The sequence below is a fragment of the Antechinus flavipes genome, chromosome 5 (assembly GCF_016432865.1).
Source record: "Antechinus flavipes isolate AdamAnt ecotype Samford, QLD, Australia chromosome 5, AdamAnt_v2, whole genome shotgun sequence".
Taxonomy (NCBI): domain Eukaryota; kingdom Metazoa; phylum Chordata; class Mammalia; order Dasyuromorphia; family Dasyuridae; genus Antechinus; species Antechinus flavipes.
The window spans coordinates 293,030,908-293,056,612 of record NC_067402.1 but is presented as its reverse complement, the minus strand read 5'-3'; the positions used below and the strand labels follow the sequence as shown (position 1 = coordinate 293,056,612).

Here is a 25,705-nt window from a genome sequence, read left to right as displayed (position 1 = left end):
TCTTTCCACTCACATGCCAGCCCTGAAACTCAAGCCTTGCCACTCCTTAGACAAATTTCTCTCTCTCTGCTCCAACCAATCCTCTGGTTACAAAAGTGATTTTTCTAAACAGTCACACTCCTGCTCAAAAAACTCCAATGGCTCCCTATTATATCCAGGATCAAATATTCAATATAAAGTCCTTTTCTTGGGAAAATTTCTTCATGACTTGGATGGCCTCTGACTTACAGTTAACATTCTTCATACATCCTACAAGGTCAGACTGGCTAACTCTAGATGCATGGTCAGACACGATAATCAAACCCTGATCAGCAAGTCTTTGCTCAGCCCCCTCGCAGCTCCAGAATCCTCTCCCTCCTCTCTGCTCAATCTCATCTTCTCTGACCTCCTGGAAGATTCAGCTCAAGCAAGTACTACCTGCTCAGAAGATCTGGCTAGTCTTCTGGCTGCTAGCACCACCTCCCTAAGGACATCCTCCATGTATTGTGTGTTTAACACATAGGTTCTGGTTTGCAAATGTTGTTTCTCTTATAGTAATCTCTTGCATGGCAGAACTCACTTTTTTTGCTTTGTAACCAACACTTACCTCAGTGCCTGTCACACCATAATTGCTTAATAAATTTCTAACGACTGATTAATTTAAAAAAAAAAAACCTAAAGCTCTATTTTACAAAGGCAACAAAGGGAAGAACAATTTTCAAAAGAAATCACAAGTTTAGAAATACTTTCCTGATGCCCTTACTGAGAACGCTGAAGTCACCCAAGAGAGAGCACTTACCTCTACAGTTTTATAGTCTTGCTTATTTATCTGGGAGCCACCCCAAGATGAGTCTTGCAACTTCATTTTAATTTTATAACCAACACATTGTATGACAGTGCCAATGGTAAGGAAAGCTTGGATCAGCAACAGCAGCATTAGGAGCAGCAGCAGGATGTCATAAGATTGCTGAAATATACATGACCAAGAAAAGATTTTAAGCGAGGAAGTCTGGGAAACCATGAAATTATACCTAGAGGTGAGGTAAAGAATAGATTTGGGTCTATAAAATTCATTTTCTCAGGCACTGTCCAGGTGAAGGGCTTTGGGCATTTGGATTTGTTTCCCTCTGTTTTAAGATAAAGTTACCTAAGTCTATAATCTCTAATGTCATGCCCAGAATGAGATAATCCTATCCTTTGGCAAAGCCACAAGAAACCATTAACCAAAAGCTAACCAGCTGATCAGTCAACAGATGAGAGAGAAGAGAGGTGGGTGCATGCGATCATAGAACTGAAATTTAGAAGGGATGTCACAGGCCACTTAATCCGAGGCCCTCCCTAGTCCAACACATTGTTGAGCAAGTTTCATTCATGCTAAACTATCAGAGCAGGATGTCTTACCTAAGCTTTACATTTAAAATAATTCTGCTTCCTACTCCACCCATCCTCTCCACTCCAGTGGATAAATTCCCTAATCCCCTTTCAAATTCGCAAAAATTCTCAAATACAATTTTTTTTGGTTTATTTGTTTTTTGCACTTTATCAATTAGAGTTAAGTGATTTGCCCATGGTCACACAGTTAGGAAGTATTAAGTGTCTGAGGTCAAATTCAAACTGAAGTCCTCCTGACTTCAGGCTGGTGCTCTATCCACTGTGCCACCTAACTGCCCCTTCAGGTATACTTTTAATGGAATATTCTGTATTGCAGCTCTCTGTCTATTATCCCGTAAGCTCCATGTGATCAAATGAAATGTCTGTAATGCACTTGGCCAGCTTTAAGTTGTTTAACTTATGTCAGAATTGTATGTCACTTTGTATCTCTGACAGTACCTAGTAGGTCCCTTCAAACCCTAGACATTTAATAAATGACTGCTGATTTAATAAATCTGTTTTAATGATCTTTTTCAAAGAAAAAACATACACTTCCTACCCACCATAAGATAAAATATTTCAGAAAAATGGAAACTCTTAAAACTCTGAGATTCTCTCTCTCCTACCCATCAGACTGCCAAAAATGATAAATGTAGAAAATGACAACTGCTAGAGTGGTAATGGGGGGCAAGGGAGGAGAACACACTAAGGTGGGTAGAGTTGGGAATTGGTCTAGCCATCCTGAAAAGCAATTCCCATAGTCTATAAAGTCTGGGAAGTAATAAAATTACATCTAAAGGAGAGGTGAAGAATAGATTTGGGTCTATAAAATTCTAGACTCTGGGCCCTGAATACCACTCCTAATCATGCCCTAAAGAGAAAGAAACAGTCCTCAATCTGATAAGAATGTTTATAGTAGCCTTTTTTGAGCCTATAAGTGGAAGCAAAGTGGGAGCTCATCAAACGGGCACTGGATGAACAATAGTATGTGAATGAAATGAAATATTATTGTGCTGTAAGAAGTGAGGAATATGACAGATTTAGAGAAACCCATCAATTTAATTTTTGTAATCAACACTCAGAGCAAAACTTCATCTTGTGTCATTCTCTCAAAAATAAACCAATGACATACGTACTTTGATTGCTGGTGGATAATCTTTAAAGATGGCAACAATTTTCATTATGCTGAAAGACAAATATCCAGAAGCCGTGAACAACAATGGAGAAGTGATGCTGCATATTGCGATCAGAACTTCGACCTATTCAAAGCAAGACGAAGATGTTATTTTAAATCTCTCTGCACATCAAAGGACAGACAGACATACTTCTGATGAACAACTGAACAAGCAGCAGCAACAGTGATCACAGCTGTCCCTGGCCCACTTTCAGCTACTCTGCCTTTATTTCTCACGAGCAGATGGGATCTGACCTCTCACAACACAGCAAATAGCTCTTCTTGCCAGAGGAGGCAGTTTAGGGGCTTCGGGGTTGCCTGTCAGTGACTTCCCTCAATCAGTTTAACTAAGCTGACTGGCCCTCACCCAAACAAGCCTTTCTCACTTGGTAGAAGGGAGCAAAGTATTCTGTACAGGTCATTGCCATACTAGGATGGGGTATCAGAGGTGAATATTAAAAATAGATTTTCAACATCAAAAATAAAAACAAATTTAACTGAAGTTAATGCAGAAAATATTTATTAAACCATCTGCTTCTTTAAAGGAACTGTGAATAAAAAAGGAACTGACTAAATTTTACTGAGTACTGCCTTGAAGCTTCTATTCCAACAAGATTGTCCTACGTATGTGAAACAAGCTGGTCCCATGAAAGGTCAGAACGACATGGCTGCCGACAATCTGAGCCCTCCCCATCCTGCTGTTACTTCTAGAAGCTTTGCATCTGGGAATATCTGTGCATCCTGACAACTCGCACAATGGCCCATCGGGACATATATCTTGGAAGAATGGCCCATGAATTAGGCCCATTATTGAACAGGCTAGATTCCAGATGGAAAGCTTCTATGCCTTTGATGATTTTGGGTTTCTTTGGGAATCTGTTAAAAGTCCAATATTTGGTGATTCCATATAGTCATAGAGGAATCGAAAAGTCCAGCAGTACAGACATACTTAATAGCTGGAAATAAACCATAGCATATTAGGAATGATGAATGACATTGGAAATAGAAGGCATTTCTTCCAAATCTGGGAAGGAAGTTGACCAGTCATATAACAAAAGTAAAAGACAAAATCTAGACAGTCTCTATACATCACCCTGGGACTCCTGTAAGGCAAGCCAACAGATATTTATTGCGTTCCAACTATGTGCCAGATAAGCACTGAGAATACAAAGAGATCCTGATCTCCAGGAGCTGCTCCTAGTGTAATGGGAAAGACAATAAGCAAACAAGCTAAAATGGACGTCATTTAAGAAAGAAGACTCTTGTATGAAAGAGAATTCAGGAAAGGCTTTTTAGGAAAGTGGGGATTTCAGCAGAGACTTGAAAGAAATCAGGGAAGCCAGAAGCTGGAAATGATAAGGGAGAACATTCTAGGAATGGGAGATAGAGAAAATGTTCAAAGCCAAGAGAGGAAGTATCTTGTTTATGAAACAACAAGGAAACCAGTGTGATTGGTTTGAAGAGTGAGTGTGTGTGTGTGTGTGTGTATGTGTGTGTGTGTTGCGTGTGCGTGCACATGTATGCTGGGTATGGGATGTAAGGAGCAAGAAGACTAGGAAGAGGGGAAGGACATTACAAAGGGCTCTGAATGCCAAGCAGAGGATTTTATATTTGACCTTGGAAGCAAGAGAAATTTACTGGAATTTACTGACTGAGGTCAAATTTGGACTTAGGAAGATCAATCTGACAGCTGAGTGTGGCAGGCAGACCCACCCTCCCCCCAGCAGTCCAAGGATAAAGTGATAAGGTCTGCACCATGGGTCAAAGAAGAGAAATAAATGATAGATCTAACTTAAAGTAAGGGCAGTTAGTGAGAGATGGTGGTAGAAGGAGAGGCCAGAAGTGGCAATGGTTAGCACTGAAGGGTTTGAGTGAGAGGATTACCAGTGTTGGAGCCAGGAAAGCCTTCTACCCCATCATCAAAAAAGCATTCTATAATGATTACAAATCTTAAAAAAAAAAAAAAAGTCAAGTAGGGGAAATAACATTTCCAGGCTCAACATATATTATATTATAAAGTTGCAACCATCAAAACCACTCGATATTAGTTAAAAATAGAAACATAGCTTAATAGAACAGGATGAATCAGGAATAACTGAACCAAAATCTGGTATTTGATAAAACTGAAAAAATAAATTACAACTGAAAATCAACCTAGCAGAAATATGCTTAAACTAACATTTCACACCACATTTCACAATAAATTCAAAATGAATAGAAACCTCCCTTGAATATTTAAAATTGAACCATGAAAAAAATTAAAGAGAAAAACAGATCACGTAACTTTTATAGCTAGCAAGATAATGGATGCACTCTCAATCAAACAAGAGAATGGAGTTAATTACAAAAGATAAAATAGGTGATTTTGATGATATAAAAATGAAAAGCTTTTGAGCAAATTTGAACAAGCAACATTAATACACCCAAGAAAGAAAGCAATCTACTGAAAACAATCTATGTATTCAATATGTTGGATGAGCTGTGGACACCCTCCCCCAGTTACAGAAACAACTAACAGTATCCACAAGCTCCAAGTCGTTCCCAAATAGTTAGAAGGTTGAAGGATCAGACCCTCCACCAATCAAAAGAGAATCCTATCTCCATTCAGGAGAATGTCTTGGCAATCTCCATCAGGAGAGAGTCCCATGCTGAAAGGCTGTGGGCCTTGGATGACATTAAATTTCTCATAGAGAGTGCCTGTTATCTTCTAGGTGTTTTGCATGGTATGTCTAAACATGTGACTATATAACTATATGCCCTGACAGCTCCAAATGTGAGAGAGATTGGCTTTGTACTGTTTAGCCTCAAAGGGAAAAACTTACAAGGACTTAAGAAAAAGTTTCCTGAAAATAAGTGCTATCCAAATGTAGAACAGTGTGCCTTGGAAGGGGAAGAGATCTCATTCGTTGGAAATCTCCAAGCACAGATGAGAGGATATGTGGTTAGGCATGTTCTAGCGGAGGTCCCTTAGCACCGAGGTCCCTTAGCACCGAGGTCCCTCTTCCAACTTAAAAATTTTCTGATTCCATAAAGGATCAGAGATCAGGAAGGTGGGCTGCAGAGATTCAAGAGCCAGCTGGGCATCCCTGTATTTGGCGCTCCATGCCAGCCTCCTCCTGACAGAGGTCAAGGTCCTCAGTATTCTCCATAATAATGGCTGCTCAGATGTGGCAGATTCAATCAATCCACCAACCTCTGACACTTTTTGTTGGCAACTCTGTCAGAACCTTGCCATGTAATAAATCAGCCCAGAATGAGAGACCAATCAGAATTCAACATTTATTGACCAACTCTACTTAGAGAGAGGGATTGATAAAAGGAGATAAGGAATCAGTCTTTACTTACCAGACATTTACTTGGATATTCAGCTGCTACATGACTGGCAATGGCACTTGGAAAACACTAAGAAAAAAAAGTAAAGATATTTTCTGACTTCAACCAGTAGGAAAAAAATCCTAACTACCAGTAATTGTTAGTTTCCACAATGTATACCAAATAATAATACAGTGTGAATCTTTACAAGCATTCTAACATCCAATATTAAAATTAAATATTTAATAGAAATGGTTGCATAGAAAACATAAAAAGTCAGGTTACTTTTTGTCTAAATGACCCATGCATCAACTGTGGAAGAAGTGTATATATACACTTCTTCCACAGTTTCAAAAATATAATTCTGAAAGTTAAAAAAGAGTACTTATTTCAAAAGATCAATTCTACTCTTTTTTAATTGTATCAAATTTTGTCAAATATATTTATTATAAAGTCAGTATGAAATTTTTACATGGCTTTACAAAGTATCATGTGGATTTACTCATCAATGAATGAAAATTTTGTTTCAAGAGAAAAAATGAGAGGGAAAATTGTTAAGTTTAACATATATATTAACACAACACACACAGACATACACATATATCAACAAATAATAGAAATTCCAGGGTTTTGTAGCCCAGTTCTTAGTTTAAATTAAAGGAAAGCCTCACAGATTAAGTCATTCAAACTTTTCATGACTTTGTGATTGTCCTTGATTACTTTTCAAAGATAGAATTATGAAATTATTTCTTGACTTAAAATGCCAGGCTTACTGTCTCTTTTCCAAGTATAATAAATCAGGATGTGTCAATAAGTCAAACTGTGGCTTTTTTAAATATATAAGATTTTTGTGGGGTTCAAACAGTTGCCAAGTTTGTTGTGAGGATCAAACGAAATAATCATGGATCCTAATTCCAGAACTAGAAGGGACCTCAGAGGCCATCTAGTCTAACCCCTCATTTCACAAATAAGGACTCAGAAGACCCGGGGCAGTAAAGTGACCAGGGTAAAAGCGTCCAACTTGGGATATAACCTCAGCATTTCAGACTCCAGAGCTAGTGCTCTTTCTTTGCTAAGAACTAGGAGCTTGTGGGTAGAAACAGAAAGGTACCTCTGAGACCATGGAGGAAAGCTATATCTGATACGTCTTTTCTTTTATGTGACTCAAAGGCAATAAACATTTGCTGATTGATTTTTTTTTTTGATTAAGTAGAAATATTTAATGAAGAAACCCTATTTACCTAGTAAGTCACACACAGTTGGCTATCAAAATACATTTCACTCAACAGGACCACTAAACTACAGAAATAAGGACACTGGGACCTAGAGCAATAGAGCCACTCAGTGACTTGCTTCATGACATCTCCAAGAGCCAGTAAGTATCACATGATTGGTACTGAAGCCTGGGGCAGCTTCTTCCTAGTGGCTTTAACATAAATGGGTAGTCCCCTTGACCTACTATCTTCTCTCTAACCCAGTATCTTCATATGTACAATTATAGATAATATTTCCATTATCTGGATATGAAGGGACAGAGGGAAATGATGCCAACAAGGAAGCAATTTTTCTAAAGAGACCGACAAGGACACAGGGACTGTGCTCATGTTGTCCTACCCAACTGGAACGCTCTCCGTATTTGTCTGATGCTCCCGGGCCCAACTTCAGGGCTGATTCATTTTTTTGGTTTTTTGGGTAGCTGTTCAATTATTGAACCTGTATTTCATAATACTTTGTAGATTAAATAGTTAAAAAACCATGTGAAATTACCTAAATTTCACATAATATAGTATTGCAAGCAATCTTGTTCTTTGAACCAAAGTGGAAAAATATTCAAGCATTTTCCTCCCTAAGGAAAGACACTTTCTCACACTAGAGATAATCCTATGGAAAACTGGCTTCAGGTGTGTTAATGATATATAGCGTGCCTGAGGGAGAGAAAATCATGAGGCAGATCTCTAAAAGGGTAGGAGATAAAAGGCACTCCAGAGAAAACAGTTCATTGAGAACGTGTCTCAGACAATGTGCTGTTCTGCCTGGCTCCTTTTCTGTAAGGCCAAAGGGCAAACAAACACAGAAGACTCCAGTTCATGTCAATAGGACCTTTCTCAAACTTTACTTGCATATATTGATTACACACACTTTGGTCAATAGATATTTTCTTCTAATGGTCTCCAGAGAACAACTTAGTAGTTTATTAGCTACCGTTTTGCTCATTAATTTTGCAGGGCCTTCTCTGTCTCCCCAAGAGTCTCTAACCTTCCCATGGAGGAAAGCTGTATCTGATACGTCTTTTCTTTTATGTGACTCAAAGGCAATAAACATTTGCTGATTGATTTTTTTGATTAAGTAGAAATATTTAATGAAGAAACCCTATTTATCTAGTAAGTCACACACAGTTGGCTATCAAAATACATTTCACTCAACAGGAAAATAAGCAAGAGGCTACAAGGGAGAATTAGAAGGAGGAGAGATTAAGGGAAGGGTTCTTCCTAAGCAAGATAAACTCTAAATAGGGATATACCTCTTTTTGGGGTGCCAAAGAATGGGAATCTAAGAAGGTATCTACCAACTTGAGACAAACTGAACAAGTTATAGTACATAAATGAGATGAAATTCTACGGAGCTATAAGAAATGATAAAGGGGGTGATTTCAGACAAACCTGGGAAAACTTATATGGATCAATTCAGAATGAAGCGAGCAGAACCAGAACAGCATATACACTAACAACAACATTGTAAAGACAAATAGGATTGACTTAGTAACTTCTTATCACATGATCTTACTAACCATGATTTGAGAGAATGCTTGATAAAACATACTCACCTTCTCATGGAAAGGAGAAGGATTCAGGATACAGAATATAAAATAAATAGTGTATATGGCATGGCCAATGTGTACATTTGTTTTGTTTGATTACACATGTTTGTAATGGCTTTTGTTTTTCTTCAGTTCTCAATGTGGAATAGTGAAAGAGAGTTGGGGATAGAATGAGAAAGTGAATTTCTGCTGATTGAAAAAAAATGTGATCTATAAGAAAGTTTTTAAAAGGAAAAAAACATATAACCAGAGAAGATCTGTAAATTCCAAAATTTGATCTTATTTTTTTTCTTTGGATGTCTGTTTCCCTCAAGGTGTTTCAAGGACTAATTGATAAAACTCTCTCTCTTGAACAAAATACTCTCAGAAGGAAACAGTACACAGATACCTTCTCTTTATCTTGTCTCTACTTTATTCTCTAAATAATTTTTGAATATCAAATAAGTTCATCTTCGTCTTCTTCTTGACATAATTTCCCTTTTCTACCCACTAGTTTCTGAACTGTTTTTACCTTTGTCAGAGGAAGTATGTTCATTTTTAAAATGACTATGTTGTATATATTTCTTTACTCTCACGTTACTTGTATATATTTCATAGTCCTCCTTGCAAACTTTAAAATCTACACGTACAAGGCAGTATTTTTATAATCTTTACATTCAGTAGCAACTACAGTGACTTGCACATAGTTGATGCTTAATAAATACACTGAATTTAATTTATTGTTAAGGCTTCTGTGAAAAAAATGCAAAATATTATGCAAACAGTAATGTCTCCATATTAACTAATCAATCAGTCAACAGACATTTATTAAGGGCTCACTAGCTTAATCCAGATATACACAGTAAAATAGATTATTTAATTCCTCAGTACTTACTGCCACCAAAATCCAAAAGAATGTCACTGAAAGATATGGGCCTGAAACTAACACATCCATATTCAAAGCAATTATACCACCAAATACTGCAGAGATTCCAACAATTATTTCAATAACCTGAAAAGAAACAGAAAAATAAAATGTAAGAGCTGTAGCAAAATATGAGTATTTATTATGCACCTATTATATACAAGGCACTGTGCTTGGTGTTAGGGATACAGAGACAAAAGTCAAATTCTTCCCCTCATGGAGCTTCTTAACCTACTGATAAATTAAATACTGATAAATAAATATTACCAAAATATGTAATTATAAAGGCATTTGGGGTAAGGTAGAATAGGGCTGGCTGGGGAGGTCAGGAAGAAATGATCTCTTCCTGTGGTAGATGATAAACATGGTGGGCCCTCAAAGTGAACTGGTCTAAAGGTAGAAGAGAGAGTCATGTGCATCGGGCAGAGAAATGAATGAGAAATAAAGAGAGACAGAGAGAAACTGAGATAACAAAGAATAAAGAGAATATAAGGGTAAGTTACACAAGGACATAATTTAAGGTTGAGCTTTTTGTTTCATTGGCATTGTTCTAATACTTAGAATTCCTATGCAGTATTTTTGAGCCTGAGACCATCAAAAATCTGCCTTTAATCATGTACAAATTTAGGAACTCTCTGGAGTTACTTCTGAACTGCAAGTCAACCATGAAGCCAGATGCTCTAAACTTACTCTGAGAGTTATCAAAAATGATTAAGTACTTGCTAGCAGTACATACTAGAATCTCACTGAGACAAGTAACCAAAGAACTTGGCTGTTCTGAACAACATTCTGGATTGACCCAAACGTAAAAGCTGGGATGTATTCTAACAAGTGACAAAAGATTTTTCCCTAAAAATACCCCTCATGACTTCCTCTACTATTTTTATCACAATTCTGTCCTTATGCTATGGGATCTTTCCTTTGGCACTTTTGACCACTTTCTTGGCAGAATAAAGTCCTTCTACATTCCTTCCTTTGCTATTTACTTCTACACACTTTGTATTCCAGAGCCACTTTTTGCCTGCCTCCTCCTGCCATGGTAACAGAAGGCAGAAATAAAGAAAGGAAAACTGGGTCATCTTTGTCCCAAGAAAAGCCAACAACGGCCACTGAAGCAGCCACACCAGGAGGGACAACAGTAGAAAGAATTGGCCTTGCTTTCTGTGTTCCCTGATTAGCCTGTAGCTTGGCAACACTCAAGAGGAGGCCTGACTCCCACCTGGGGGCAGGTCCTTGGCTACACAGGTAGGCAGGGAGAAGGTAAGCAGGCAATGGAACAAAGGCAGCAGTGTTCCTTCCATGCCCTTCTTGTCTCACATAATCACATCATTACAGATTTAGAGCTGGAAAGGCTGAAAAGTACAGTGAGCTTGACCTCAGAGACCTAAGTGTGGAGAAGAGCAATAATTTACCCAGCAGCCCAGTCAAGCACCCGCCACAGTCTTTGGATCTTTGGATATCCAGATGAGTTGGATCCATCTCTACCAGACAAAGTTCCCAAGCACTGCTATGATGCTTTCCCATCTAAAGCAGTGAGAAAAGGCCAGGATCTTCCTAAGCAAGGGCAGAAGGCCTCCGAGCTCTTGGGGGAAAGCAGAGTCCAGCTGTTCACCAATTCTCAGACATTGCTTATATGGGCTCCAAGGCCACTGAATCTGTGTAATTACAAAACAGAGTTAACAAGGGCTATGGCCCATTCCAGGCTCCATTCTCCAGTCAAAAACACTGATCCAACTCTATGCTTTATTCTTCTCAATACTATCTTTGTCCTCCGTGTTCCCTCCAATCCCTCCACCGGTCAAGCCCTGAGCCAAACCAACATGTGTGCTCTGGTTACACTTTCCTCTCCCATTGTCAAACTCTTAGTAAAACAGTTGTGATTACACAGTGAAACGTGGCAGCTATTTCCTTCCACAGGTGAAAACATAGAATTTTAAAAATTTATTACTGAGAATATTTATGATTCTCCTCCCTTCTCCCTTACTCCTTGACACTCTCGTTTTAATTATCCCCCTCCTTTACTCCAGTCTGCATGAAGAAGAGAACCTTCTCTCAAGCACAACCCCTCTCCATGTACATGACAAGTCCGTCTCTCCCCCTCACTCTGAATATCATGTCTCCATTGGATGCTGATTACCAACACAGCTGAGAAAACCAAATAATGGTTCCATGTGTTATATTTTATTCCATTCTGTAAAAGATTTTATCTGGGACTGCCTAAGGTATGTGTCTATGCTCAGAAGTTCAGCTTTCCTCCCTCAGCTCAGTTGTCTCACATATCACCTTAATTCAAAGAAATATATCATCATCACACATCTTACTTCCCATGTACAATTAAGAAAGACTTGTTATCTTACTAAGGAGACTTGCCTATCCATGGACAATTCAGGGAGATGTATCACCTGCATCTTGCAAGATGCAGGTGGGAACCAGGAAGTCTTTATCTCTGCAACACTAGCTCTCCTTCAAGAAAGTCTGTTATCACACTTACACTAATTAGCCATACAGATAGCCACCATGAATGAGCTTTCTAATGCAACAAGATTGGAGGAAGGGTTGCTGCTCTTCCTGCATTCCAGGCCTGCAAAGATTTCCAAGAATTGATGCTGAACAAAACGAGTAGAACCAGGAATATACTGTACACAGTAACAGCAAGACTGTGCAATGATCAACTATGAAAGGCTTGGTTCTTCTCAGTGGTTCAGGGAGCCAAAGCAGTCCCAACAGACTTTGGACAGAAAATGTCATCTGCATCCAGAAAAAGTTCTAAGGAGAATAAATAAAAGAAAAAAGATGTATTGATTTATATTCAATCTTTTGCTCTGATTTTTCTCTCCCAAGTTGATTCACAAAACAATGTGTATTAAAAATAAATTTACATGCTTGTGGCAGCCCTCTTTGTAGTGGCAAGAAACTGGAAACTGAGTGGCTGCCCATCAATTGGAAAATGGCTGAATAAATTATGATATATGAATGCTGTAAGAAACAACCAGCAGGATGATTTCAGAGAAACTTGAAGAGACCTACATGAACTGGTACTAAGCAAAATGGCAACAAGACTATACGATGATCAATTCTGATGGACGTGGCTCTTTTCAATAATGAGATGATTCAAACCAGTTCCACTTGTTCAGTGATAAAAGAAAGCCATCTACACCCAGAGAGAGAACCGTGGGAAGAGTGTGGAACACAACATAGCATTCTCACTCTCTCTGCTGTTATTTACTTGCATTTTGTTTTCTTTCTCATTTTTCTTTTTCTTTCTTCTTGATCTGATTTTTCTTATGCAGCAAGATAACTGTATAAATATGTATACCTATATTAGATTTAACAATTATTTTAACATATTTAACATGTATTGGACTACCTGCCATCTAGAGGAGGGGGTAGGGGGAAGGAGGGCAAAATTTGGAACAAAAGTTTTTGCCAGCATCAGTATTGGAAAAATTACTCATGCATATATTTTGTAAATAAAAAGCTTTAATAAAAAAAATAATAAATAATAAATTTACAATTAAAAAATTCCTCTATTGAGCAGTTAAAGTCCTTTATAAGCTGGCTCCATCAGACTGTCACAGACTTGCTACATATCCAAGGGCAGGCAGTCACGCTTCCTGTTCCCAGTTCTATTCCCCCAATACTCCACCTTCTCCTATCTGTCAGGTATAGACTGAATGTTCTGTCTTCTTTGCTCTGATCTTCTGTAATCTCTGAAACTGCCTTCAAGACTTGGCCCAAGTATCAGCTTTTACAGACAGAACACCTTGCTTGGTCCCGTGTAGCTGCTGTGCCTTCCCCTTCAAGGTCCCCTTGATACCAGCCCTCAATGCAAACTCCTTAAAGGCAAGGATCTCTGTGCTCTATGCTTCTGTTTCCACTATATCCTTTCGGTATCTTGTCTGGTTGCATGTAGTCTCTTGCATGCACAGGTGGTTGCATGTAGTCTCTTCTGTTAAGACTGTGAGCTCCTTGAGAACAGGGATTGAGTTTTGCCTTTCTCTATAGCCCGAGGGCAGAGGGCCTGACACACTGATTCATCCAAATACAGTATCTTTAAAGGAAGCAGAGATGCTGCATTGCTTTATAGATGGAAAACCTTCCCCCAGGCACCTATTCCAACATGCCCCCAGAAAACAGATGGCCCCAGGCAATACATTACACTTATCCCTCTAATCTCATGGGACTGCTATGAGAAAACCATTGGAGACATCTACATAGGAAGGAGAATTGGAGCTAGCAGTACTGCTGGCAGCTGGCTGGCACGGGCCTAGAGTCAGCAAGAAAGACTCTTCTTCCTGAGCAAATCCTGCCCAGACACTTACTATGTGACCTTGAACAAGTCACTTCACCCTGTTTATCTCAGTTTAGACATCTGTAAGATGACCTGGAAAAGGAAATGGCAAACCACTCTAGTATCTTTGCCAAGAAAACCCGAAATGGGGACATGAAAAGTCAGACATGGATGAAAGGCATGAACTACAACCAGGCCTGTGCTGGCTTTAACAGCAGGCTTTTGGGCAATACAGACCAAACACTGAGCCATACCACTGTTAGGTCTATATTCCAAACAGATTTTAAAAGGAAAAAGACCTGCTTTTATAAAAATATAGCAGTTCTTTTTCTGGTGGCTAAAAACTTGAGATCGAGAGAGTAGCTGAACAAATTGTGGTATAGTTTTGTGATGGACTATTATTGTGCTATAAGAAATGACAAACAGGATACTCTCGGAAAAACCTGGAAAGTCTTACAGGAACTGATATACAATGGAAAGAACTGAACCAGAAAAACATTGTATAAAGTAACAGCAACACTGTATAATGAAGAATTGTGAATGACTTAGCTCTTCTCAGCAATACAATGATGATGAAAACTGCTCTCTGCCTCCAGAGAATACATACTATCTTTCCTTTCTTCCTTGTTCAAGTCTTGTTGTATAAAATGACTAATATGAAAATGTTTTACATGATTACACATGCATAACCTTTAGCAGATTGCGTACTGTTTCAGGGAAGGGGAAGGGAGAAGGAACAGACAGAATTTGGAAGTCAAAACTTTCTTTAATGTTAAAAATTATTTGAACATGTAATTAGAGGGAAATCTAATATTTCAAAAACAAAAATAAACAAAAAACTGTCTCTCACAGGGGGAGGTGATATACAAAAGATTCCCTTTTTCAAGTTTAATCTGCACTGTTAATATTTTCTCCATCACTTTTATGTTTAAAGAATCACCAAGTCAATTTGTAACATGTGCCAATTCCAAAGTATGGATGTCCCCAAGCTGGGATGTGAAATGGACTGGCTCCAGAACACCAGACTCTCACCTGGTATGGCTTCCTAACACATTAGTTACATTCAATTCTTCATAGAGGGAAAGTTGTAGACATACCACTTATAGAACCTGTTCTATTAACTAAAATTGTTTTGAAGGGTCATAATGGATTGAATGAGTCAAATTTCACATCCCAATGATACAGCTTAGGATTAGTTACAACACAAATACAAGAGTCACACATCATGGCATCATTTCATTATTGATGATTTTCATTATTGACCTTCCCTCCCATCTGTTACCCTCAAGAGAAAGTTTTTCTTACTGAATAGGATTTCAGGACTCGAGTAGGAAAGGTTACATTGTTCAAAATGTTGGAACTATCACATATGGCATTCTAAAAAGAAAAAAAAATAAAGTCAAGAAACTACATTGTTTATTATGTAGGCACTTGCACAAATAAATGGAGGCAATGCTCTGTCTAGATCTACAGTCTTTGCTAAGGGAGCCAAGCCAGTTTTGTCATCCAGAATGTATAGAACAAAACTTGCTTATTTCATGGAATTTTGAGAAATAGAACATGTCCAAGGTGATAGAGAAACATTAGGCCCAGAAACAAAAGAGCCCGAGAAATGTTCCTAATTCCTTATGATCCCTCCATCAAGGAAAATCTTTTTTAATTATCCTGGCAGATGATAACTGAAGACAGAATTTTTCCAGGGGTTTAAAGAATCATATTCTTGGAACTTAAAGAGTAAAATAACCTTTAACAAAAATAGGAATCACTTCTCTAAACCTCACCAAACAATTAACCATCCTTTGCTTTTATACTAGAAAGGGGAAAATCACCATCTCCTGAGGCCATTCACACCTTTACAAGTAGATCTAATTGTTTATCTTCTAACCAGCACTCTATAAGGTTTTTTATCTACAGCAAAATCGGATATAATGACCTCTACCTCCCAACTGCACTCACCACACAAAGACAGACATGGTAGATGGCATTGCTTGAAGAGCTGTCATCAAAGGCAATGCTCTAAGGATCCTGGGTCAGTCAGTCAATAGCCATTTGTCAGACTCCCAGTATGGGCTAAGTGCTAGTTCTTGCCATCCTTACTGAAATGAGCAGAGCTTTCCATCTGTCCTGCAGCTGCAATCTCCCTCATCGCCTACTAGAATGTGAGCTCCACAGGAGCAGGGACTATATATTAGTTTTCTATTTGCACTCCCAGAGCTCAGTAGCATGCTTAACATATAGAAAACACTTAAAACTTTTTTCTTTTAATTCACATGATAAGCACTTAGTAAAAACTCCACCTAATTATTAATGCCAATTCTTAATTCAAATTGCATTACTTTTTGGCTACCATGTCTTCCTGCTGACTTATATTGAATCTGCAGCACACTAAGAACCCCAAGACCTATTTCATACAACTCTCCCTCACAAATTGTTGTTAAGAAAACAAGTATACTTCCTCCACATATCATACAGATAAAAACCTGTGATATATGAATAGTTGACTCCTCACAACTCTACACAACCCTACACAACCATTCACCTGGTGGCCTGGGAGCTGTCTCTCACTGGTCCTTCCTCAAATGGCAGATATACAGGTGACAACCTGATTTCTGGGCAGAGCCTTTCTAGCTAGGGACATCCTCACATGGTTGGCATCTTGCCAACACAGGCTTCAAGAGTCCTATATTCTTTCAGATCATAGATTGGCTTTCAGTAGATGACTTTACATTATCACAACTTATTTTCATCAAACACTGGATACTTTTAATATTGCTATGAACACATATAATTGGGAAAGGAAGAAGATCAGTTATGAATGAGAATGGTAGACAAGGCATGAATAGCCTAACTGCTTTATATTTCTAATCTAGCATTCTAAAAAGGACCAGGATTTGGGGTTAATCTTCTATAGAGATCTAAGAGAAAAACATGGGCAAAACCCACGTATTTTTAAGTTCTTACTTAAATGAAAACATGTCATGGCTAAGCTCAATTTGTAAAATGATATGTAAAGATTATATGAAAAAATAAAGTCAAATTTCCACAAAAAAGTGGAGATTGATCATTTGATAAACCTTAAAAATGAAAATTATATGAATAATAATTGTATGGGAAAAAAACATACCTTCTTTCCTTTACAACATTCTTCATTAGATCTTGCAGAAATGATTACTGTGGTCGCCATTAAGATTTCTAGTAGAATTAGCAGAATCAAATTGAAATTTATCTACCAAGAAAATATAAGATGAAATAACATTATTCCTCTTTTTAAAAATCAAATTTCTCTAAAATAATTACCATATAAATCTGCTTTAAAATTAATATCCTTTATACTTTTAAAATTATAGGCTCTCTTAAGAGTATCTAGATACATTAAGTGTTTACTATGTGCCAGGTGTTATGCTAAGTTCTGGTAGTATGTATTTAATGTTTGCTGACTACTTTTGAAACTATTGATTTCCTCTATTAAAGAAGTTTTTCAAATGAGACCGGATGGGCAGTGTTTGATTCAGCTAAAAAAAAAAAGTTTATTAAAAGCTGACTAGGTAGAGCATCTCATCCTAAATACTGAAGACACAAATTTGGAACAAGTCAATCCCTGCCCAGCAAGAACTAATTGTTCAGTTTAAATAAAGGAATAAGATACATAGATAAATAACTATAACTCAAGTTAGACTGTGGCAAAAGGTGCAGAAATCAAATAGAAAGAGGTAGATTTAGAAATGAATCATAACACTAACAAGTAATAGTGCGATGTGCTTTACCTACAAAGAAACCACCACACACCACATGCACATATGTGGAACTGACCACATTGGATATACAGTTGGTTCAAAAGGTAGCACAACTCCTCTCTTCTTTCTCCAACAAAGCAGTGGAAGAAATCCCTTCTCAAGCTTCCTCACCCAGTACCATTCCTTTTCTCATATGTTAAAAAAAAAAAAAAGCAACTTGCAAAAGATTAACTTAATCTCAGTTACAACCTATTCTACACTATAGACTAATTACTCGAGTACTTTAAGCCAATATAAAAAAATGGCAAAACATCTAAATTAATTTATTCAATATCACAGCAATCAAACTCTCTAAATAGTTTTTAATAGAGCTTGAAAAAAATCACCTGGATGAAGAAAATGTCAAGAAAAACAAGAAAAATATTGAAAAAATAAAATGAGAAGGGCTCACAGTGCTAAGATCTCAAATTCTACTAAAAAAGCAGTAATTGTCAAAAACAACTTCGTATTGGTTAAAAAAAATAAAAGCTTGATTAGTGGGCAAGAGTTGATATAATATACAAGAAGTATGACAATATGAGAAAGGGATTTGATAGACTGAGATGGTGTAATGGCAAAGAAGTGATTATGACCCTAAAGTGCCTGAACTGATTTTGGATTCAGGTCTTCCTGAGTCCAGCCTGATATTCTACCTACTGTGCCACCTAATCAAGAAACGTTTATTATTGAACTGAACTGAATTCATGAGTTACTTACTGGTCTCAACTTCAAGCAGCTTCTACAAGAGCCTCCAAAATTAGGGGGTTCTAACGAGCTCTCTGCTAAAAATTAACAGTGACAAATTGAAGCTTTTCTTGCTCCCACACTCAAAGAGAATCCACTCGCCCAAATGACCTGTCTAGACCTGGTTGTGCACATGATGTTTCCTCAATAAACAGTCTCCTTGAGAGCAGCGACTTTCATTATAATTGTATAACTATAATTTTTATAATGGCACCTGGTATAATGTGTGGTAAATGATAGGCACTTAATGTTTATTAGTTTGTGAGAAAATATAGCAAAAATAATATTTCAAAAACTAAATTCAACAAATATTTAATGAATACCTGAGCTACTGATTGGTTGTCTATGCTGAGAGAAGACAAAGATAAGCAAGAATGTTCCCAACTCTTAACTTGGGAGAGCACTTCCTAAAATGCTGTGCTGGAGAGGCCCTCGTAGTATTAGCAGCATATTCTAAGTAAGATTAGTATCAAAATTTTTTTTACAATTTCTCATTTTAAAATAACTCACATTTATTGCTGATGGATTCAGGACAAGTTTACATCCAAACCAAACTAAACATGTTGTCGTGATGGCAAATGTCGAAACAAACAAAATCTGAAAGTTTGGAATCTGAAAAAAAACAAAAAACAACAACAATGATTTTTCTTGAATTATTAGTTAAAGCATGAAAGATCATGAGAAAAACAAACTGGAGCCAATAATCCTCATTACTGTTTGTGGGATACCTCTGTTTCTTTCTAAATATTCCAAAGGTTATCATATAATATTTTTTAAATTATAAAGGATCTGTAATCCTATAATTAAAATTCACCTTAATTATGGACATAAAACTTATGTAGTGAAATAAACAATATTAATTCTGTATCATTTTCTTATTGATATTATTTACAGATAGTTGATTTTGGCCTGCAGTTGCTCAATCTTTTTCTTTAAATTCAGTTCAAAATTCAGCTGATCTGTAAGATATTAATTTTAAGCATCCAGCTCCCCTAGTAATCACTATCTATTCTTGCCTTAGGGAACTGAACTGCCAAATTCACATGAATAATGTAGTCAGGGTCTAATACTTTAAGCTACCGTGCTGTCCACCAAGGATGTCTGGTTTGCTGCTTAAAAGTCTGGCCACTACCTTGTTCCTGGATTCAAACAAGGAGCAAGAGAGAGGACAGAGCAATACTACTATGCTAATTATTATTATTTTTTATTATTTATTTAATATAATTATATATATAATATGATATAATTATAAAAATTAATATAATACTATACTAATTATACAATATTAAATTTCCAATCAATCAGGCCTCAGCTCTGTAACCAATTACCTTTTCCCCAATCCTGAGATATCATCTATTTGTTCTATCCATCTTTTTCCTATCCTCCCTCAAATCTAAGAAAAGGATAGCTATCTGCCTACTAGAAATCTCTAACATAAATTGAGACAAGAGCTTGACCCAATTATTGACAAGGAGCATGCCCCTGCTAATAAATGTTAATTTGCTCCCAAAATTGCCTCAGTTTATCTTTTTGTTAAATTTCATCCACAACAGCCATTAGAACATAAGCTCCTGAAGAACAGGAGCTGTTGTTTTTGTCTTTCTGTCTTACAAATAGAAGGCACTGTTTGGCTAAATATTTGTTTATCTAACTATTTATCCATCTATACTTTTTTCTTCTTTTTAGAAATCTCCATACAAGACTGATTTCCCTTTTGAAGAGATCTTGAGGTTTAATCTACAAATGTCAATGTAATGAGGAAAAAGGAGAGGCTGGGAGGAGGAAGAGGGACAGAGAGTCATAGTTCTAGATACTTACCACATTTACTTTGTTCCGTGCTATAGCAAAACTCACAATTGCTGAAGGAATGCACTGAAAAATCAAAAGAAAAGATGAGGCAGAAAGTTTGCTAATGGAACATCAAATTAAACCGTTAGGTTTTTCTGATGGAGATGAAAACAAAGTAGAAAAAACATTTGTATTCTGGTATGCCTTCAGATACGCAAAGTGAAGATGATTTTAGTATAATTTAGTAAGTCCTAGAGAAAGTCCTAGAGAGTAAGTCCTAGAGAAATACTAATCATGTGAAACTTCACAAAAATGAGAACATTCAGGTAGATGTTGCCACATGTTTAATTTTCACCAAGTATTTCCTGAATTCCTCCCTATGGACGACATAAGGGCATGTTTCCTTCTCTCAAGGAGATTATAATGTCACCCAAAAAATAAGAATGTTTTTAAAATTCACCCACTGTTATTCAACTACACAAATATTGATTTGAATGCCTGTTATATGACAGATTGCAAATTACAAGTTTTAAAGATGAGAAATGACTGTTTATACCCTCAAAGGGCTTAAACTGCATTAGAAGGAACAGACACAACGAAGAACCTAATTAGAGATAACATCCTGAAATCTCATTTGCTAACTCTACTGAAATAGTGAGGCACAAGGGAACAAGAAAATTAAAACACTTCATTTCAAAAGAGGAGGGTTTCACAAAATTTTCTTCCTAGGGGAAACTGGGCAAAGATTTCCAGTCTTTCTGGTCTTTTTTTTTTTTTTTTGGAATCAGCCCAATTCTTAAAATGTGCACAGAATAGAAGGGGGCAGGTTGTTCCTTGAAACCATTCTCCTCTTCATGCTTCTTTGCCTTTTTACCATGAAATCTTTGGAAATGATCTATTGTGACATGGGCACAGGACGAACCAAAATAGATTTCCCAACCAAAACTCAGATAAGGATTAGCTCAGAGATTTGTTTAATTTAGGAATAATCCTTCCCTTAATCTCCCTTTCCTCTAATTCTTCCTTCCCACTTCTCTCCCATCCTTCTGATTTTCCTATTAAGTAAATGAATTTCTATGTTCAACTATGTGTTTGCATTTGTGTATTCTTCCTTTCTTTTATCAGTTCAAGTAAGAATAAGATTTGAGCATCAGTCTCCAATTTCCTGCCTGTTTATCTAGACGTCTAATTTCACACCCTGATTAGGTGAGATCATTTTCGCTGAATCTTTCCCCTCTCCCTTCCTCGTTTTCTACTGTACTACTCCTTCCCTTTTCATTTATCTATTAAGATCATAAAATGGGGGGCAGCCAGATGGCCCAGTAGATAGAGTGCTGGGCCTGGAGTCAGGATGATCTGACTTCAAATCCAACCTCACACATTTACTACTTGTGGGACCCTAGCAAGTCAGTCATTTTACCCAAATGCCTCCAAAAAGAAATCATCAGAAATAACTGCTCCTAATTTTTCTAACTGATTGTAGGACTCAGAAAAGATATGTGTGTCACTTCCCCTGTAGGTGCCTATTTGATCCTTAGCCTGTTCATGAATAAAATGATGTTGACCTTTTGGTGTTTCTCTTTAACTTCTACGTTTGAGCTTCAAAGTTTCTACACAGCTCTAGTCTTTTCATCAGGAATACAAGGAAGACTTCTATTTTATTAAAAGGGAAACTGCCCTTGGTTGTGTTGGGTAATTAATTCGGTATCCTTTTCCTTCTAATCCTCCAAGCCTTTGTAGCTAGTAGCTATGGGGACTACATCATGGGTAGTGCTGACTGTGGCTCCTCTTTCTGGCTTTTTTGCAGTATTCTCTGCACTTTGGCTATGATGTTCTTGGGAGTTACCATCTGGAGGTTTCTTTCAGAAGGTGAGCAGTGGATTCCATTTTTTGGTCCTCTGGATTTTAAGAGATCTTTTAGATCACTGCATTTCTCTCCTCACTGCTTTCCTCTTATCTGCAAAACCAGCAAGCTCTAGCAAGATCTGATTAGCTCTCCCCTTCCCTCCAACACTTCCAGGCTCTTCAGTTCTCTGGGAGCCCTGCAGGACTTACCCAGGCCTTCAGTTTTTCATTTCCTTATAGACCGTGAGGTCCTTGAGGACAGTCACTATCCTTTGCTTTCCTTTTCATAACCTGGACCTAACCCAACACCTGGCACACAGCAGGTGCTTAACCAATGTCTGCTGACTGATTAGTTTGCTGACTCTCAAATGTTCTCTCCACTCTCTGGGAAGAGGACCGCCCTCAGAATCAGAAGTCACAGCTTTGCCGCACCAAGGCTTGTGACTATGGACAAACCCTGGCTTTCTCCAACTTTCAGCTCCCTCCTCAGTAAAACAGGGTTTATACTACCACGCTCCCTCCATGGCAGAGCCCATCTGAGCCAATCTTAAAGCACCAGCACTATTCCATGAGCCACCAGCATCCTCCTGTGCCTCCCTGAAATGACAGGCCTGTCCAAAATTCTCTAACTCGAATCCTTCTGGCTCTTTCAGGATTGTAACTATGATTCTACCACCAAAAGGAACGGTACCTAGCTTTTAGTGATGAAACATAGTCTATGTGAAGACTACAGAACTAGTCATTCTAGCAAGTTAAGAAGCCATTACTGGAATTTACCTTCAAAATGAGAGAGTTGGGTTCAATGACCTCTAACTTCTTTTCTGGCTCTAATCTATGCTACCCGATCATTCAATCGATAATAAAATGAAGTGAAAACAGAAGAAATATACTTTGGAAGAAATAAAAGTACCAGTTTGGAAATTCAAGAGTAAAGTAATACTAATACCTAAGAGAGAGTGTTTTATCAGTATAAAAAGTACACAATTAAGAACTTTGCTTACTGAACCTGCTGCACAGCGTAAATAATCCATTTCAGAAGGGAAAACATTTCCCAGATAAAGCGAAAAGCCAGAAGTGATAAGAAGGCAACTCTGAAAAATACAAATTAAGATTAAGGCTGAGACTGGGCAAAAAACAATAAGCAAAAAAGTCCAACAATAAGAAAACATAATTTTTTGAAAACACAACACCTGACCAGTGCTTGGTTATTATTGAAGGAGGCCATCAAAAGATGGCAACCATCCAATGACCAGATTTCCAGAGCTACTGAGAATTGTTGTAGATATCTGAATTCAGAAGAGTGAATTGATTTGCAAATGTATAGACCCTTACAAAAGTGATAGAAATGTTTTGAATTTAGAAATTTGGGGAAATAAGTTGAACTATAGTTCAACATAAAAAGAATAAAAAGCATTTTTGGAATAAGATGCCGTAATAGTAAAAATTGTATATAACAACTACTGAAGCCAAAAAGTAGCACTAGGAAGGAATGTAATTATCTTAAGGAAATTCTAAGTAAAATAACTAAATTTTGTTTCCTAACATCCAAAAAGAAAGCTAATGGAAATGCTAAAAAAAAAAAAAAAAAAAAAGCCCCAATAAGAAAAAAATAAATCTAGCTTCTATAAATCAAAGGCATTTTTTTGGTCTTGTACTAAGTCAGAGCTTCTCAAAGGTAGAGCTCCTTCTTTCTCAGGTGTTCTGTCCCTGCCTTCCAGAGTAACTCCAGGAATAGAAGCAATAACTTCCTGCATATAAATGCTACAAACTTAGACAAAAGCATCATGTGAAAATTATCAGCATTTCTTATATGCTTATTTGGTTTTGTGAATCGTAAAGAATAAGTGTTTAGTTTTAGTTTTTAACAAGATGAGGCACTCTGGAGCCAGCATGGGCGAAACAGGATGCTTTCTCAGACTCATAAGAGGTCCTCCCACTTGGCCACCTTACAATGCTATACTCTTTTTGAGAAAGATTGCAGACCAACTGCCTGCTGAAATTCCTTGATGCCATGTTATTATTATTGGGAATTCTGGAGAAGCTCCAATTCTTAGATGGTAGATACCCGCTCTTTCAGAGTTCAGAACTGAATCAACTTAAGAAATTTTCTGCAGCCCATTTAGTTTCATGGTTATTTTAGCACACAATTTTAAGAAAAATTAATAATCTACCAGTTTCAATAAGGTTCTTAAACTTTTTTGTGTTATAGATGCTTTTTCAGGTATACTTTTCAGAATAATGTTTTTAAATGAATATAATGAAATATATAGGATTTTCAATGAAAACCAATTATATTTAAATGGTTATCAAAAAATTTTAAATTCACAGAGAATAGAATGTAGAAAAATGATCAAAACAGAAATTTAAAAGCTAATGCCCGGAAACAGATGTAATAGATCTTAAAATTGGCCTTGCCGGTTCTGATATTAGAGAACAGTCTAATGGACAACAAAAGGGCTTTCTACATATTGTCAAAATTTCTTTTTATGTAATTACATTTAACATTTAAAGAATTTCTTTAGTAAAGTTCTCCCATAAATGTGCCATTTTCCTTTGTCTTATATTTAAGGTACTTACCCCCATCAACAAAGAAAAGATCCATGTTCGATAACTGAAACAGGGATGGAATCTTTTTGCTAGCTGAAGGTCATTGGATTTTATATCTGGAGAATAATGCACAGCTTCCTGTCTTCCCCGCTCCAGGGTTGGCATCCTGTCATAACTAAATTCTTCTCTGTAGGGATCTTCTCTTGTCATAATACTTGAAAAAAACTTCTTTAGATTAATATTTGTAATAAAACACACAATGGGAAAACATTTGCTAAGTGGGCAGTGTGAGCAGAGCACTGAGTTTTTATTTAGGGCTAAAAACCAAAAGTTTTCATTCCTCAATCTAGCAGGCTTCTAAGATATTAACACAAATAAACAGAATCCATATCCTATAAGGGCATTGGAAGGTGGAGTGGCAAGGCCCACAGGGGAAGCTCTGTTCTTAAAGGTTAACAAATTAATTGTTCCTTTTTCCCTTTGGAAGTCATAGGATGGAATCAGAAAACAAGTTAGAGAAGACCAGAGACATCTGAGATGACCTTGACCACAAATGGAGGTACCCCTGGAGTTGAGCAGGAACTAATCACTCTGGAGAACAAAAGCCCAGATTAGTTTATGTACTTGAAGCCTGATAAAGAACTGTAGCTTTACAATTTGGGAAGATATATGATGAGTCACTGAATACAAGTACGACATAGTTAAGATTTTTAAAGGAACAACTTTACTTTACAAATTCAAAGAATTCCTGATTTCTCTCACTCTTTTCCCAAGCCGTTTTAAGACTTCTAAAAAGCACTTCTATGCAACAATGGGCTGACAAATATTTTGTTAGTGGTTTAAAAAGTCTCCACTTACCTGCAACCAAAAAGTTTACTGTCAGGTCTAAACAGTTTGGTGAGTAGACTTGTCTGGTCACTTTATAATACTCTCACTGGTTAACAATTTATCCTTTCTTTGAGAAGTTTGTTCCTCCACTTTGGGTTTCAAAAACATCTATTCAGAAATGGAACAAAAGCCCAGCAAAAACTGTAGTCAAGCCAGGGAACAGGAGGATGTCTCCTGAATTTTAATGAGTAGAAGAACCTTGAAGATAACTTGAGTAAAATTTCATATACAGAAAAGTTTCATCCCACTGCCCAATCATTTCCCTAGATAT

At 37.2% G+C, this 25,705-nt stretch overlaps 1 protein-coding gene across 1 annotated transcript in view; it reads right to left on the bottom strand.

The window, feature by feature from the left end:
• MLC1 (modulator of VRAC current 1) overlaps positions 1 to 25,493 on the bottom strand; it is a 31,289-nt gene extending 5,796 nt beyond the window's left edge. The window contains exons 1-11 of the mRNA XM_051962636.1: positions 25,405 to 25,493; positions 24,577 to 24,760; positions 23,001 to 23,090; positions 20,185 to 20,238; positions 18,877 to 18,978; positions 16,974 to 17,075; positions 15,155 to 15,226; positions 9,529 to 9,645; positions 5,870 to 5,926; positions 2,487 to 2,609; positions 779 to 946 (exon numbers count right to left, since the gene is read on the bottom strand). Coding sequence (XP_051818596.1) covers positions 779 to 946; positions 2,487 to 2,609; positions 5,870 to 5,926; positions 9,529 to 9,645; positions 15,155 to 15,226; positions 16,974 to 17,075; positions 18,877 to 18,978; positions 20,185 to 20,238; positions 23,001 to 23,090; positions 24,577 to 24,756 — 1,065 coding nt within the window. The 5' untranslated portion in view covers positions 24,757 to 24,760; positions 25,405 to 25,493. The remainder of the gene's footprint in view (positions 1 to 778; positions 947 to 2,486; positions 2,610 to 5,869; positions 5,927 to 9,528; positions 9,646 to 15,154; positions 15,227 to 16,973; positions 17,076 to 18,876; positions 18,979 to 20,184; positions 20,239 to 23,000; positions 23,091 to 24,576; positions 24,761 to 25,404) is intronic.
• Between the last annotated feature and the right edge of the window lie 212 nt (positions 25,494 to 25,705).